The sequence below is a fragment of the Xiphophorus couchianus genome, chromosome 3, assembly GCF_001444195.1.
Source record: "Xiphophorus couchianus chromosome 3, X_couchianus-1.0, whole genome shotgun sequence".
In the NCBI taxonomy this organism is placed as follows: domain Eukaryota; kingdom Metazoa; phylum Chordata; class Actinopteri; order Cyprinodontiformes; family Poeciliidae; genus Xiphophorus; species Xiphophorus couchianus.
In genome coordinates this window covers 21,083,966-21,099,239 of record NC_040230.1, presented here as the reverse complement: position 1 = coordinate 21,099,239, position 15,274 = coordinate 21,083,966, and the positions used below count along the sequence as shown (strand labels likewise).

The following is a 15,274-nucleotide window of genomic DNA, read 5'->3' as shown; positions in this document are numbered from 1 at the left end:
TTTATTATTGTGTGGTATCGTTACTGCTTTTAATATGTTTCAAATTAAATTAAAGGAAACGGAAAACTAAACTCTCTAGTTTTAAATATTGTGCTGACAACATTTCGACCGGCTGTTCACTATGAGCCTGCCCTTCAATAGTAGTTCTCTTCTCCTTTCTTTTTGTCTTGCATATTGTCTTCATCGTGATGTTAGACTGAGCTAAAATCATCTCTATTTTGTTTGTTCCTGAGATTGTCATACCATGACCCAGAAGCTGATATGACCAACATTTGCTTTTCAGATGCCACGATGTCCTTTAATGTAAATGATTTTTTTTTCTGTTAGTTGAGTACCGAAATAAATATATTTTTGCTATTTTGTTATCTATGAATGTACTTCTTAGACCTTGAATAAGAGGTCAGCTACAGTCAAAGTTATTTTCATCTAGTATTTTGGAATGGTCCTTCCCTAAAAACCTTGAAATATGGTTTCAAAAATTAGTATTTTTGCCTCGACCCAAAAATAAGGCACAAACACACACTTTCCTTCTACAGTCGGGTAATCACTGGCTGATGACATCAAATATATCTGTAAAGAACACAATTAAAGCTTCTTGATGAAGAAAATGTTTTTACTATTCACACCAATTAATGATAAATACAAAGTGATCAATATTGTTTTGAAGGCTAATACTTTTTTGATACATACAAAAACATAGTTTATCAGCCATTAATGCCATACACTTCACATCTGCAGTCCATGGTTGCTTTTTATCAGACGTGTTGTAGAAATATAGGGGCAGGCAATGTATCTTATTTCATCATTGCAGGAGTCCTAAAAAATTTACACAATTGTTGAAAAAAGAGAAGTACAATTCAGACCGCTGCTTCAAAATAACTGAGGGAGCCCGAACAGAGGAAAGTAGCAGAAGAGGATGGTGTAAATTGACTTTTATGGATTTTTCAAAGGCAGAAGGTGAGAAGGTTAAAAAAAAAGACGAAAGAAAAAAAAACATGTGCACATACTGTCATTTTGACACCTCTGCCTCTCTCAGATCTAAGGGTGATAGAGGTGTGATATGTGATACTAATGAATAAGAACCACAGTGATACTTTCCTTGTTAAAAAATGAAAGAAGAGAAATGTATTTTGTTATTGGTTACCACTGAAAAATAGTGTGAGGAAAAGAAATATGATAGGAAGAAAATAAGAAGTCAGGACTACAGATGAAATCTCAGCTGAGTTTGCTTTCAATTAAACCAATGCGGATGTGAGCAAATCTTGAAAAAGTGTAACTAAAATACCAAGATGAAACTGCAAGAAAATCTCTGCTACACTGAAAGGAGATAAACAATCTCAGGATCAATTGAAGGAGTCACTATCAAGCATGGTCAGGCCTGGGGACCACGTCTTTTGTACTGAGTTGTATGAGATGTTGGAGATGGCATCCTCGGCCAATCAACACATGAAGAATAGTAGATGGACATGTTGCAGCCAGAAGAACAACCCAAATAGTTCAAGGCAGAAATACAAACAGCTAAAAAAAAAACAAGCTTTTTGTTTACCTGAATCAACTTAAAGACCATTGGAACTAAGCGAATCAACTTAAGTTCAAACAAACATCAAACAAAGCTTCAGAATGAGGAAGAAAGTGAATTTAAGTGACTTTGAACTTGACACAATTGTTAGTGCCAGTCATGCTGGTGTGGGTAACTGCTGATCTATGGGCTTTTTCAGTCATGATCCTCTCTCTGGGTTAAAGTAAATCACCTAAAAAATATCAAATTTGTTGTTGTCCAAAATAGTATGATAACAATTGAGTTATTATCTTTCTTCCAGAAGATATAAAAGGGAATAGAGTTCAAAACTCAAATCATCTCAAACTGTTTTTTGGACAAGTTCACTGTACTCCACTGCCCCTCAATAGCCACCAGAACTCAGTTCGACAGAGCACCTTCGAATGCGGTAGAAAAGAATATTCCCGTAACAGATGTGCCGCCAAATATTCCGAAGCTATTGCAGGATATGATCATGTCTCTTTGAAACAAAAGCTTCGAGAAATGTTGCTGACACTTTGTTGAGTCTACAAGCTAAAAACAAGGCTGTTCTGAAAGGAATAAAGTTTCCAATGCCAGTTGTACAAAGTAACGTGACTGGTAACACTATATCATCATTGCAACAGCAGGGTGCTCAAGATTTATACAAAGGACTGTTTAAAACGCACCATTATCGCTAGTTATATTGTAGTGGTCATAAATTCATGGTTTCTGTGTCAGCGTATTACTCAGCATGTTGGATGGAGCCTCCCATCAAAAGATGCCAGAACATGACATGGATTATAGTGTCCAAGATACCAAAGGCAAGAGTGCAAAAACAGATTCTTCATGACTGAATATAACAATCACAATATTTAATAATAAAAGAGCAATCTCATGATTTTGTAACTTTATATTGATTGAGGGATTAATATTTTTCTGTATTCTTTCTCCCACAGAAAATAAAATAAAATAACTACTTTTATCCTGTAACTGAAAGGAGCAGCCTTCTTTAACCGTAGAGCAGTAAGGGGCGAAGTTAGCAATCTCAGAGTGCATTATTCATAAAGGACTCACTAACACTCTAGATTTAAACACAATTATTTCCCTGTCTGCCTCATTGAACTGAAATAGTGCTCATAAAACAGACCATTTCATTTTAACTCTTTGTTTACCAAGGTCCCAATATTTTTATACATGTGTAGCATCTTTATCATTTGTTCAAAACGTGAATGTGTAGACAAGTGTCTTTGTCCTTGTAATGTCACAAGGGAGTGAAGAGTTTTACAGAGAAAGCCTGAAAAATTAACAGGGAAAACAAAATGAGAATACATTGGTGGTGTAGTTAGGAAGGTGTTGTGAAGAAGGATGGGAAGAAAAATACAATCTGGGAAGGTAAATATTTACTTATTCACATGTCAGAAGGAGAGCATGGCATCCATCTGTGCTTCTCCTGTGTGTTGGATGTGTGTTCTCTGAAATGAAAATGTGTGGTCTGTTGCAGCGTGGGAGGCGGACAGTGAAAGGAAGTAACACATGGAAGTTAAAGAGAAAGATACCAAGGAAATGTGAAGGGAATGGCTTGAGGACATTCATGTATTTAACAGAAAAAAAGTTTTGAAAAGCTTTTAGTTTTTTTCTGGATGTTATTTGATGTCATTACTAAAATGTGTAGCTGTGAGTGAGACAGGAAGAATAACATCCAGTGTCAGAGTGAATATTGTAAGGAGTCTGGATGGAGAATGAAAGAACTCTGGCATATTATGTGAAAATTAAATTCACATTTCCCATTATCAGATGTGACATTTCTGAAATTCTTTTCAGCTATACAACTCTCTTGCCAACAAACTTTTAATAACATCTGTGTACATGCATACTATATTTTGCATAGGGAATTATTTTAAAAGACTTGATTTCTGTATCCATTGTGGTGTGGTTTAAAAGAAACTGGAACCATTCAATACTGTTTTGTTACAAGGTCAGAAATCTGTAAAAAAAAAATTTAAAAAGAGCCTTATAAAACACACATTAAAGTAAAATTTTCAAAATCAAAATAGAAAAAAAACTTACCAAGTACACTGAGTTGTTGATAAGAAGTAGATTAGGCAAAAACTGCATGTTTATGAGAATTGCAAGGTAAAAAGAAACCCTTAAAACAAAATAATACTGATGCCCATTTCACATTTGCCAAAACTTATTTTGATGATTCCAAAGATTTCTGGGAAAATACTATATGGAGTGAAAAGACAAAAGGGGAATGTTTTATAAAATTTATGGCAACGGCTACAGCTGCCATGAAACTGGCAGCATTTCAAAAAAAGATCATACCGCCGGTCAAAAATGGTGGTGGCAGTGTGGTGGTGCCAGGACCTGGATTGTTCGCTGAAACCCAAATTTTTGAAAAATAAATAAATTAAATAAATAAATAAAAAAATATATTGAGGTCAGATTCACTTGGGTTGTGCAGCAAGAAAATGATGAAAAGCATACTAGTAACTGGTTCATGCAAATTAAACACAATATGATCCTTTTTGGGGGAAAAAAAGAAGATGAATCAGAGGGGGACAAGAACGAACACACACAACGGGATTGTGGGTAATCATTCAGAGCCTTAAGAGTACAATTTAGCAGTGGCATCTTTAGGTAATGGCACTGTCATGTCACAGCTCAATTTATGAAGTGAGAGATAGAGAGACAGAAAAAGAGGTCTGTCTGGTTATCACTCACTGACATGACGCATGATGTAGGATGAAGTGGGAGGCAGTCAGAATCAGTAAAGGGGCCATCAGGTTTTGGAGCATATAATAAAAGTATTCCACAGTGATTAATGCCATCTAAGCAGACAGCAGTTCTTATTATAATCCCGACATAAAATGAAATAATGACTTTAGGTATCATTGTGGTAGGTGCCATGACCTAACAGCCTGATCACATTGGGATGGGGGGTCAAGTTGTCCTCACAGCAGCAAGGACGGTGATTAAAATCTGTAATTATATTATCAAAGTTTGCTGATTAACTTTTCAGAGGAATAGATAAAAAAAGAATAAAGATAAGAAGTGTATTAAACACATAAAAGTGACATATTAAGTTGCTTCAGTTGTTCTGAAAAACCATTCAATTATCAATATACAATCAACATTTCTTCTTTTTTTAAATTTTGTTTATCTTGAGGAAGAGTGTCCGATTGTGTATATATGTGCGTATGGGCAGTGTAAACATGCTGAAAATGCTGGAACTCTATTAAGTGAATGCCAGAGCTTTAAAGCTGCACTGTTAAATAATCTCGATCTGTCTATGTAGCAGGTCATTTGTAAAGATCAAGGTGGCTGCAGTGGGATGAATGGAAAGCAGAGTAAATAATGATTCAACCGGAGTCATCAGTAAACTTTATCATTTAATGAAATGGCCTGAACACAGCCGAGCAGAACTGCAGCTCAATTCCACTTGCACGTGCACACACGTGCCAGTACAGACATAGATCATTAGCCTTGGAGAAGGGTAATGAGAACACACACGTACACATTTCATTAGTCTGAGCTAGAAGTAATGAGAGTCAAGACACCACAAATCCATCTACACACAGACGCTCACACGCGTTCATATAAAAGCATGAAGAGGGTAGCAGTGCAGAGACTTAAAACCTGTGACTGTCTGGCCTGCCGTTAAATGGACTGAACCTTTGCACTTCATTTCAATTTAATCCAACCTTCACTGGCATGGCAGCAAGATGTGATTCATCATTTCTAACCTGACCCATGCAGGTATGCGGAACATCAAGACACTGGACTATGCGGAACATCAAGACACTGGACAACGGCTGGACATAAAAGCCCTACCTGAATCTAATCAATGGTTGACATGACTTTAAAGTAGGCTTTGGTGTTCTTTTCATCATGCAGCTCACAGTTCACCCACATAAAGTTGGAAATACTGTTAATAACATTCATAGCTAAAAGCAAAAGTAACTTCTTTCGTTTGGCAAAAAAAGATGAGTCAAAGCTCTAAAATGCTAAAAAGTCCAATAATTAAAAGTGACATTTTCAAAGTCCGAAAGAGCTTTGGATAAAAAGTGGATGCAAGTCAAGAGAATCACTGAGGTAAATGTTACGATAACAATTACCAATATTTAAAATGTGACATATCTGAAAGGCTTTTTTTTCCTAAAGAGTAACTTTAGGAACTTATACTGAAAAGCTTGAAATAGTTTTTTCATTTACCAAGCCAATCAAAGTTAGACTCAACAGTTTTATTGCTTTAAATCCTAAATAAATTTTTTTTAAAAATTTAGAAAGTTTGACTTTTGATTAACAAATAAAAAAATGGATTCTACTTTTTGGTTTTGTCATAGTAACAAAAGTACAACTATAGAGGTCTAGGTGTGTTATTTAACACAGAGCTCAGGCCAATGCTGCACAGGGTTCTAATCACTCTGAATTAGCTATTCATTTAATGAATCATTGAACTGATAGACCACAAGAACATCGCTTTGTGGTGTTTTCTTAACTACAGTGTCTCTTAAACATCATGACACTTCCTGTAAAATGCCCATTTTACTGGGTTTCCTTTTGCTTCAGCCAAACAGTGACAAAGAAGGTCGTTTGCCAAATTAAAAGTACTTTTTCAATATAGGCAGGTATTAAACTCACCTCCCATTAAGACTACATTCCTGCATTAAAAATGTTTTGTTTAAATTGGTCTGATGTAATATTCCAGCCTTAGACATTATATTTTCATTAATTATAAGCAGAATATCATATTTAAGAGACAAAACCTTGAAAACATCAGTCTGTGTGAAATTTAGTTATACAATCTGCTTTACCTGTTGAAGTCAGTTACTAAAGTAAGTGATCTTTTCAGCAACGGGGCTGCATAAACGTACACTTTTCTATTACCATGTAAACACCCTATATTATTTTGTGTGGTGCCTGAAGAACCCTGTGTGAATTTAACGCAATAAATGATCTAAGTCAGTAGGAGGAAGCAGTAAAGAGCTATCATTTTTTCCCCACAACAAAAAGAATAACTTGTTCAGCTATACAACATTTTTTATATTTTAACAAAATGACCAAGAAAAAAAAAAAAAACAATAATGAAGGGAGTTAAAGTTTTCAATATAATAAGAGCAAAAGTGGAGTCTTAGACGTATCCATCAGCACCACCGCAACTATATAATCACTGTCTCCTCCTCATCCAGTAGTCCTCACAGCTCTCCCTGTGAAGGTTGAGCACAGATCCTCTCCATGTGCCACTCTCTTACAGAAGAAGAAAGTGTGTTACTTAAAGTGGGAGTATTTTTCCAGCCTCTCTCTTCTGTGGTTAGACAGGAAGCTAACAAAGGTTTATAGATTAACAATGATCCTCTCGTGTCTCTCATCCTTTCAGCAATGCTCTGTGTGATGCTATTTAGGGCTCCACAGAGAGAGCAGTGCTCTAAAGAGGATACAGCCGTACTCCTGATTAAAGGAGCATTAATGCCAATCTCAAGCGGAATGACAGAAGAGTTGTTTGTTCAGTATTGGAGCATCTGAATGTGCTTAGTTCTTTTTTATTTACTTTAGTTTTCATACAAGGTCACTACTTCAGAAAACTACTTAAATCATGCTTTTTTCCAATTAAGTATGTTCAAGTGATTGAAAATTAAGTCTTTCATCTTATAAGATTTTAAAATGAGGTTTCATTTTATTTTTACAAGTGGTCATTTTGCACAAATAGTAGATGCCAGCTATTTTTTTTACGGCAAAATATTTCTTATAGAACCAGACAATACTATTATTAAACTATATTAGTAGTTATTATAGAAATCAGTAACTTTTGAGAGAATTAAACTGTTTTCAAAGAAAGCTAAAAAAGACACCAGTGACTAAAATACTAATAAAAAAGAAATATGACGGCAGATGCAGTGGAAGACAGGTCAAGCAGGGATATACTGACCTTGACTGAAGCCATGTGTATTCAACAGTTATTAATTATTTAATACATTATAAGATACTGTGTTTAAAGTTCCTTTGTTGGTGAAATAATTTAACTTTGAATTTAGCTGTGTCTAAGGAATAATATTTAAGTCAAACCTTCCAACTGTTTCCTGAGGCAGTCATTGCCAGGGAAACAGGACATCTCAGCTTTGGTTACCAGGGAGAAGATTAACACGCTACCTTGTTACAGTAGTTAGAAAAGCTGTACGGCCATTTCGGTAATATTTTATTACCCAATCACAACTTGGTTTCTTTGTTTTGTTTTAATATGAGCAGACTATCTAGATAAGCAAAAACAGTTGAGTTACTACATTTTAAAAATTGCCTTGTATTCAAATTTTAAGTGTCTTTAAACCTTCTTAAGATTTACACAAATGAAAATAAACCACGACTGAACAAATGGGTCAAGTATTCAAACAAACAGCGTGACCTTTAACATAAAATAAATCAACCATTAGTGTTCACCATATTTTGTCTGAAAGAAACCGCAAAAAAGATACATTTGGGTGACGAAAAAAAGAAGAGAAAAACAAATACGGTGTCATGGTTTGGACAACTGCAGACAATGTGAGAAAGGTAGGGCCACTGTGCTAAATTAAACATAACCTCAGTCTTCCACAAACACAGATAACCTGCAGAGTCCTGAGTGAAAACCACATCAAAGGACTTAACTGATAAAAATGACATTGACAAACTTCAGCAATTTGTTTAAAGACAATATTGAATGACCACATTTTAAGATATGTGACTTCCAAAACATTTCATGAGTAAGACAAGCTGTTAATAACCAGCAGAGGTGATGACATTATCTTTGAAATAAGGAGGCTTTTATTTTGGAATAAAGCTGGTCAACAACAGACTGACGCAATTCAAGGCTAAAAATATTTCTATTCTTAGTTAAGTTGGCAGTGTGTATCTTTTGGTTAGGTTGTTTTACTGCCTGCCATTGGAGAGCAGTAGGAAAAATAAAGTTTGACTGATTTTAAAATGCAAGTATTTCAAGCACCAACTTTACATGTGCCAACAATACCACTCTGCTCATCTATTATTTCTAAAGACAGGAATGACTGGTGCTGTGGTCTGAGGGGCTTAATCAAAATTATCACTCTAATGAAGGAAAACTTAACTCCTGTAATTACAGAAAAGCTGCTTTTATTTTATGGCTGCATGTGTGTGGTTTATGGGAAGGAAATTAGGTTTAATCCAGAGGAAGTGTCAATAAGACAACAATGTGTTAGGAGTTGGCAGGAGTAATTATCCACATGCTGCTTCTCGCTTTACAGAGCACACCCTCACAGATACACACAGCTCGGTTTCAGCTCGTTGTGGAGTTAATGATTCGTCTCTCCTTGTTTCCTATTGTTTATAAAGAGGGACCAGCTCACAATGTTGGGCTTACAGATATTCACATAAACATCTGAAGGGAGGACGACGACTTCTTTTAAACAATCAATTTCTACCCACAAATAACATGATCAGGCTGAGCAACATTTATTACTGCTTTACCATGATGTGAAAAGTTAAAACACAAATACATATTACAAGTCTGAAAATAAATATTTAGGTTAAAATTTGAAGAGGGAAATATTAAACTCTGTTTTTGTGTTAAGAAAATATTCCTCTTGTCCTAGATGACTAAAGCAGTCTGTTTAGTCACAGCAAAAGCACGTAAAGCAAACAGCATTTTAATTCAAAGACTGAGAGTCAAAACAAACACAGAAACCCAACGCTCCATTTACTCTAGTTGCTGAATCATCAGCTGGAAGGGTTCGAGAGGGAAAAGGAGGGTGCGATGTTGACAACTCCCGCCAGCATTCCAGGTTATCGCGGTAAACTCTTTTCGTTCGCTGCTCCCTTCCCGCCTCCGTCGGCCCTCCTCACTTTTCCCCCCTAGAAAGTCTCGCAAATTTTTCTCTTCCTTGCTTTTTGTTTTTTTTCCAATGTCTTTGGGGGAATGCCTTCTCTCCCACCCACTATTCATGTGAAACATTAACCCTCACAGATACCCGAAACCTTAAGTGTGTGAGTGCGTGCTATAAAGGTATCTTCAACAACAAACAGGGCAGAAGACTGTCTCCACAGTACACACACAACACTGTGTAGTCACGCTACTGATGCATGTGTCCTGTCGTAACCCAGGGAGTTTTGATATAACCCTGTCACACCTCATGACTAATAGCAATGACTAATGAAAGATCACACGCACAGACAGGACACAAACAATTGTCTTGGAGCCTTGCGCTTGTCAAAAGCTACTGCTGCATTCAGGACACACTTAGACAAATCCAAACACACCAAGTTTATTATCAACATATTCTGCTAAGACTCACAGCGTCACTTTGGCTACTCATTCTGAGATGTTTTCATCAGCTACATACCACTAGTACTGCAAACAATCCTATAGTCCCAAAGACAAGAGAAGGAAAACAACAGGAACTTTGACAGAAATCAAATGAGTCAACATAAAGTTCAAAAAAGATTTGATACTGTATAAAAAATTTGGATAAATTTGTCTCTTTGACTAAATAAGCCTAAAACATTCTGCTTTAGCTCTGTTACCAAATTACTTATATTTTTTGTCACTGTCTTTACAATCATCAGTTTACACTAAGATAACCAAGACTTTAAATAATTTTGGAAAACTTAGATGATCATTTAACAACTTCTTAAGCCTCTGTGTTAAATGTAAGAGAATGTTGAGCGAATTGAGAAAAATAAAGAATTCAGCCAAGATATCAGGAAGAGACTCATGAACCAAGTTTATCTAGTTTTCTATGCAATTATCTTACTACACTTGAAATAACACAAAAACCAACTTGTATCTAACTTTTATCATAATAAATTAGATTGTTTTGGATAAATAATTGTTGAAGATTGATGAAAATTACTAGTTTCATTAGCAGATTTTTTCACTTATAAAATGGGACAAACACTTTGTTTTCTATTTTTTTTAAATCTTGTTTTAAGAGTATACTTTGCATTGCACAGAGTGGCAGCATAATGTGATGTGGGTTTAGGTATAGGAAACTGGTGCACTTGCATAAAATATGTCATTATGAAGAAATAATAATGTGTGGAAATACTGACGCAATAAAATACAGATTTTAGTTTATAAATCACTGAATGGCTTAGCACCAAAATACACTAAAGATCTGCTGCTATTGTTGTATAAATCTTCCCCACCACTCATGTCTTCTTGTTCTGGATTGCTCTGCATTCACAGAACCAGATCCAAACATAGAGAAGCAGCATTCAGCTTCTATGCATCACAAATCTGGAATAAACTTCCAAAAAAAATGTGAAACAGCTGAAACATTGAGTACCTTTAAATCAAGGCAAAAAACACCAGCTCAGATCTTCCTTCGACCTTTAATAACTGGAACACTGACCAACATATTTGATGTGCATTGATGATTTTGATGGCACTCGACAAAATGTAATGTTTGTTACTGGATTTTCAATTAGTGACTATATGAATGGTTGATGACTTTTTATTTTCGTGTTTTTAAGATTTATAGCACTTTGAACTGCCTAGTTGCTGAGAAGTGCTATACAAATAAACTTGATTGATTGAACTCAAGACATCAGAGTTGACCTCAGTCAATAGGGTGAAACCCAAGGGAAATCCCAGACTAAAAGCCATTCATTGTCAGTGCATGCCAAATTATTATTCTGTATACTGGTGGAATGATTTTGTTCTTCTCCTCTTCCTCCTTTCAGCTTAACCAACCCTAAAATTAAAAATTAATACTGCCAGTTTCTGCTCCTCTGGACACAAACACAAGTCATTCCCTGCACACAGGCACATAGCTATTTTACTCCAAGTGTTTTATCTTTAGTCCCGGTGGTTCAAGCATTTTTAATCCTGAATGAGAGTTCTGGGAAAATCTTCCCAGACATTACAGCAAACTATAAAATAAGTGTGGAAAATCCTCTGGCCATGTTCACACAGTCTGTAGCAGAGTTTTTCCACCCTAACAGGATTTTCACCATACGCCATTAGATAAACGGTGTAAATCCTTACATAATTTTATTTCAGTAAAGGACAGAGGAAATAGTGGAAAAAGTGGAGCAATATTGGTGGAGGAATACAAATTAACCATTCATTTTAATTATTAGTCAACCATTGTTAGAATTTTTCACAGTGGAAAATGCTTTAGTTGTAATAACCATAAAATTCTGTGACAATGTCATTTGAAAAATAAATTTAGTCTTTTCTCTTTTTTAAATTGCAGATGGGATGGCTTTTATGGGGTATTCTAGACACAGAGAAAATGAATAATGGCATAGAATAAAAGAAGCAGTAGAGGGAAAAAGCACCTTGAAAATAAAGTAATTCTTATATTCCTGGGTTGCCACCACAGCACTAAGCTCAATTCTATTACCAATGAACGAAAAGCCAGAGAGGCTTGATAATCATTACCTGTCTGTCTTTGTTTTGGATCCACAACTATCTTCATACATATGGACCTAAATCAGGACACCACAGGATATTTATTTTTCTGAGCCTTGTCTGCTTTAGCGTTAAATTTTTTTCTCTTTTTTCAGTTTCTTTCATTATCAATGAGGTATTATTTTGACCTGCCTTGTTTTTATTATTTGTTATAGTTTGTGCTACTGTACAATAAGAACAAAATAACAAAAAGTTGTAGGGCAAAGAAAAACTATAAATTTGTTTTTGTAACAAGAGCTGTTTAGCATTTTCCTATAATACTGTATTTCTTCTTGTCTACATGAATGTAATATGCCCTCATGTGTTTCTGCAACTTATGTAAACTCACTCAAACCAACGGTGAATGTATTTAGCTTGCCTGAACTTCTGGCCTCCTTCCCAGAACTTGAGCTGCACCCCTGATAAAACAACAGCCACCAAATGGGTCACACTGCTATAAATGTAGTCAATTTTACTGAGACAACATCAAACATTCCTATTTGGATTTCTTTACGTAACAGCAGCAGAACACATGACAACTCAAAAAGAGGCAGAATACGCTTCATATGTGGTAGTTTACGTGTGTTTTGTCTTTGCCCGTCTTTAGCGATTATTAGAGTTTTACATTGATAAATAGAAACCAGCATAAAGGAACGATGCTTAGTATCAACTAATGTCTTTAAAAAATACAGAAAGAGACATCTAGCACCAGTTGAAGATTTGCCAGAAAACAAGTACTTTATTTTACCAAAACCTCTCACAATACAGTAGGTCTAAGAAGGAAAAATGTACTTCTCTATTCATTCCTTAAACACCAACCATGGAACTATACCTGATCTAAACTCTGCTAGTAGATGGGATATTTAGATGGAAACAGCACAGATCATTTTCAAAGGGCACACAATGACCTGAATAACACTACTACACTAATGCCTGGCTTTATGTAATGTATTTTATATAATTTTGCTGGAGTCTAACCTACATGACACAGTTACATAAAATCTATTGATAGCTGCTGCGCATGGATTTCAGTCACTTAGAGAAAATTCAACATAAACAAGACTACAAAGGCATGTTTGCACTGACAGAGAGAGAGGGATTTATTACTTACTTAGAAACCGTACTGCCCTGATTCCCAGTGCAAAACTGCTTCAGCTATTTCACATGCTGGCAATGTATTGCAAGTACCTCAAGATTCTAACATTACTGATATGAAATTATACTGTTTCTATGGTCTGATTTCCTTCAAACTATCTATAGCAAACTATAATTTATAACATGTTTGTTGTTTCTAGAAATTATATAATCTGACATTATATAACCAATGACATGCTTTCCTGTGTCACATGAATATGTGAAAAAAAATATTCCAGATAAATCTCTTTAAAGCATGCATTTAAAGCATCTTCTGTTTATTTAATATTCCACTGTGTCCTACTATAATTAATAATTTCCTAACAGATTATCTGTTGTAAAAAGAGAAAATCAACTTTTCACTTTGGAAGACAACAAAATTGGTCTTCAAAGTTAGTTTTTTTCATTCAGTACTTTGTGACTTTGCCTTTAATAGTGTGTTTAAACCTGGCCAATTTGCTTATTGTGTTTTTTCTAACATGAAGTCATGTATGTCAAGAATCATGGCTCAACAAACCTACAGTCATCTCTACATTTGTCAATGTCAATTAAAAATTTCAGATGTCAAGTGAAGCTTAGATTATTTGGTCAAAGTATTACATGTGCATAGCAGAAATTGTGTAAATTGTAGAAGATACAGAAACGTCAAATTATACATGCTTTAAGATGCACAAAGTTTGCCTTGAGAAATAAAACCATAGTTTGGATATCTAACTTAGAAACAACTGAAAGCACCAGATGGTTTGTTATACAAAGCCATCTGGAAATTTGTCCTTGGAAAACACATTCAAAACATCAGCAAATAACTGAAAGAGTCATACTTTAATCACCTTCTATCTTCCAACTAGCATAAAAAAAAAATAAGGCCAAGGTTTAACAAATTTTGAACATATTGTGTTTAGCTCAAGCAAAGTAGTTATATTAAATGTATATGTAGGCTCTATGTCTATAAAATCAGTTAAAAAACTGAAACAAAAATGAGAAAATGTGTAATGTATAAGTCTTACTTGTCTTTGAGGAAGTCCACAACTCTTCTGAAGTCATCAATGCAATATTCCCTCTTCATGTCCATCAGGACACTGTCTGAGGCCGACTGCACGGGAACATGAAGGAAGGCATAAACACGTGGGTGATTTAAAATCTTTGCCATCTCCTAATGGGATACACAGAGAAGGAGACAGGGGAATGGAAAGAAAATGGGAAATAATTAGTAAAAATATTTTAAAAGGCAGTGTTAGTCTAACATTTTATGTATAACAGGTACAAAGTTACTTATATCATTGCAATTTTAAATAGTCTTGAGAAAAATTCAATGTTCTACACACTATTATAAATAGCCCATGCAGTTCCAAAGCAACCTAATTACCCTAATTAATTGGAAACAGCTGTCGCAATCAACAGGTGAAAAACAGTAGCTCTCTGCAGCTGGTTTGTGGTGAGTCAAGATGAAAAACCAAAGAGCTAAGCATCTGTGGGTGTAGTACAAAGCAGTATTAAAAAATACAAGATCTTTCACACAGAGAATATTGCAGGAAAACAAAAGTGACACCGCTGATTGTGTAAATGGTAAAATGTCTGAGGATTCCCATGAAGGTTAATCTGAAGAACACCGCCCCAACAGTCAAACATGGTGGTGGCAACTTGATGGTTTTGGGGATGCTTCTTAGTCAATTTAAAAAGCAACTTAATCAAAGAAAATTGAATCATGGAAAACGAAGACTACATCAAGCCTAGCAATAGCAAGCAATCTGCTGAGAAACTTGCGCTTGGGCAACTTTGGATGCTTCACATTAACAGTGGTGAAAATAGTTTGTTAACATAAATATTAACACACACTGTACAGTTATGCAGTGCACCTCCTACCCCTAAAACATTTCTTGTCTTTAAAAAAAAACTATGTAATGCACACTTTCTGCCAGGGAGATACATAATTTGGGGCTTAATAGCAAAACTCTTCATTTAACCCACCTAACAAAATCTTTCTTGGACACCTTTGTTAAAAAACATTTGACAATGGATTAAAAGACACTTTCACTCAACATTCAACAACCTGTTCTATACAGAGATCACAGCTTTTCTATAGATGTATTGATGTAAAACCTATCTTAGCAGAAAACCATGACAAGACAAAGTGCAACAAGAAATTAATTTGAATTAAGAATAGCAGAAACAGAACTAACAAAAGAACTGCATGGAAGTAAATTAAATATGTCAAAGTT

General features: G+C 35.2%; 1 protein-coding gene across 2 annotated transcripts in view; it reads right to left on the bottom strand.

Annotated features, from left to right (window-relative positions):
- Nucleotides 1–15,274, bottom strand: part of cdkal1 (CDK5 regulatory subunit associated protein 1-like 1) — a 190,543-nt gene that overhangs the window by 58,023 nt on the left and 117,246 nt on the right. For both annotated transcript variants that reach the window (XM_028013056.1, XM_028013055.1), the window contains one exon: nucleotides 14,063–14,208. In XM_028013056.1, coding sequence (XP_027868857.1) covers nucleotides 14,063–14,208 — 146 coding nt within the window. The remainder of the gene's footprint in view (nucleotides 1–14,062; nucleotides 14,209–15,274) is intronic.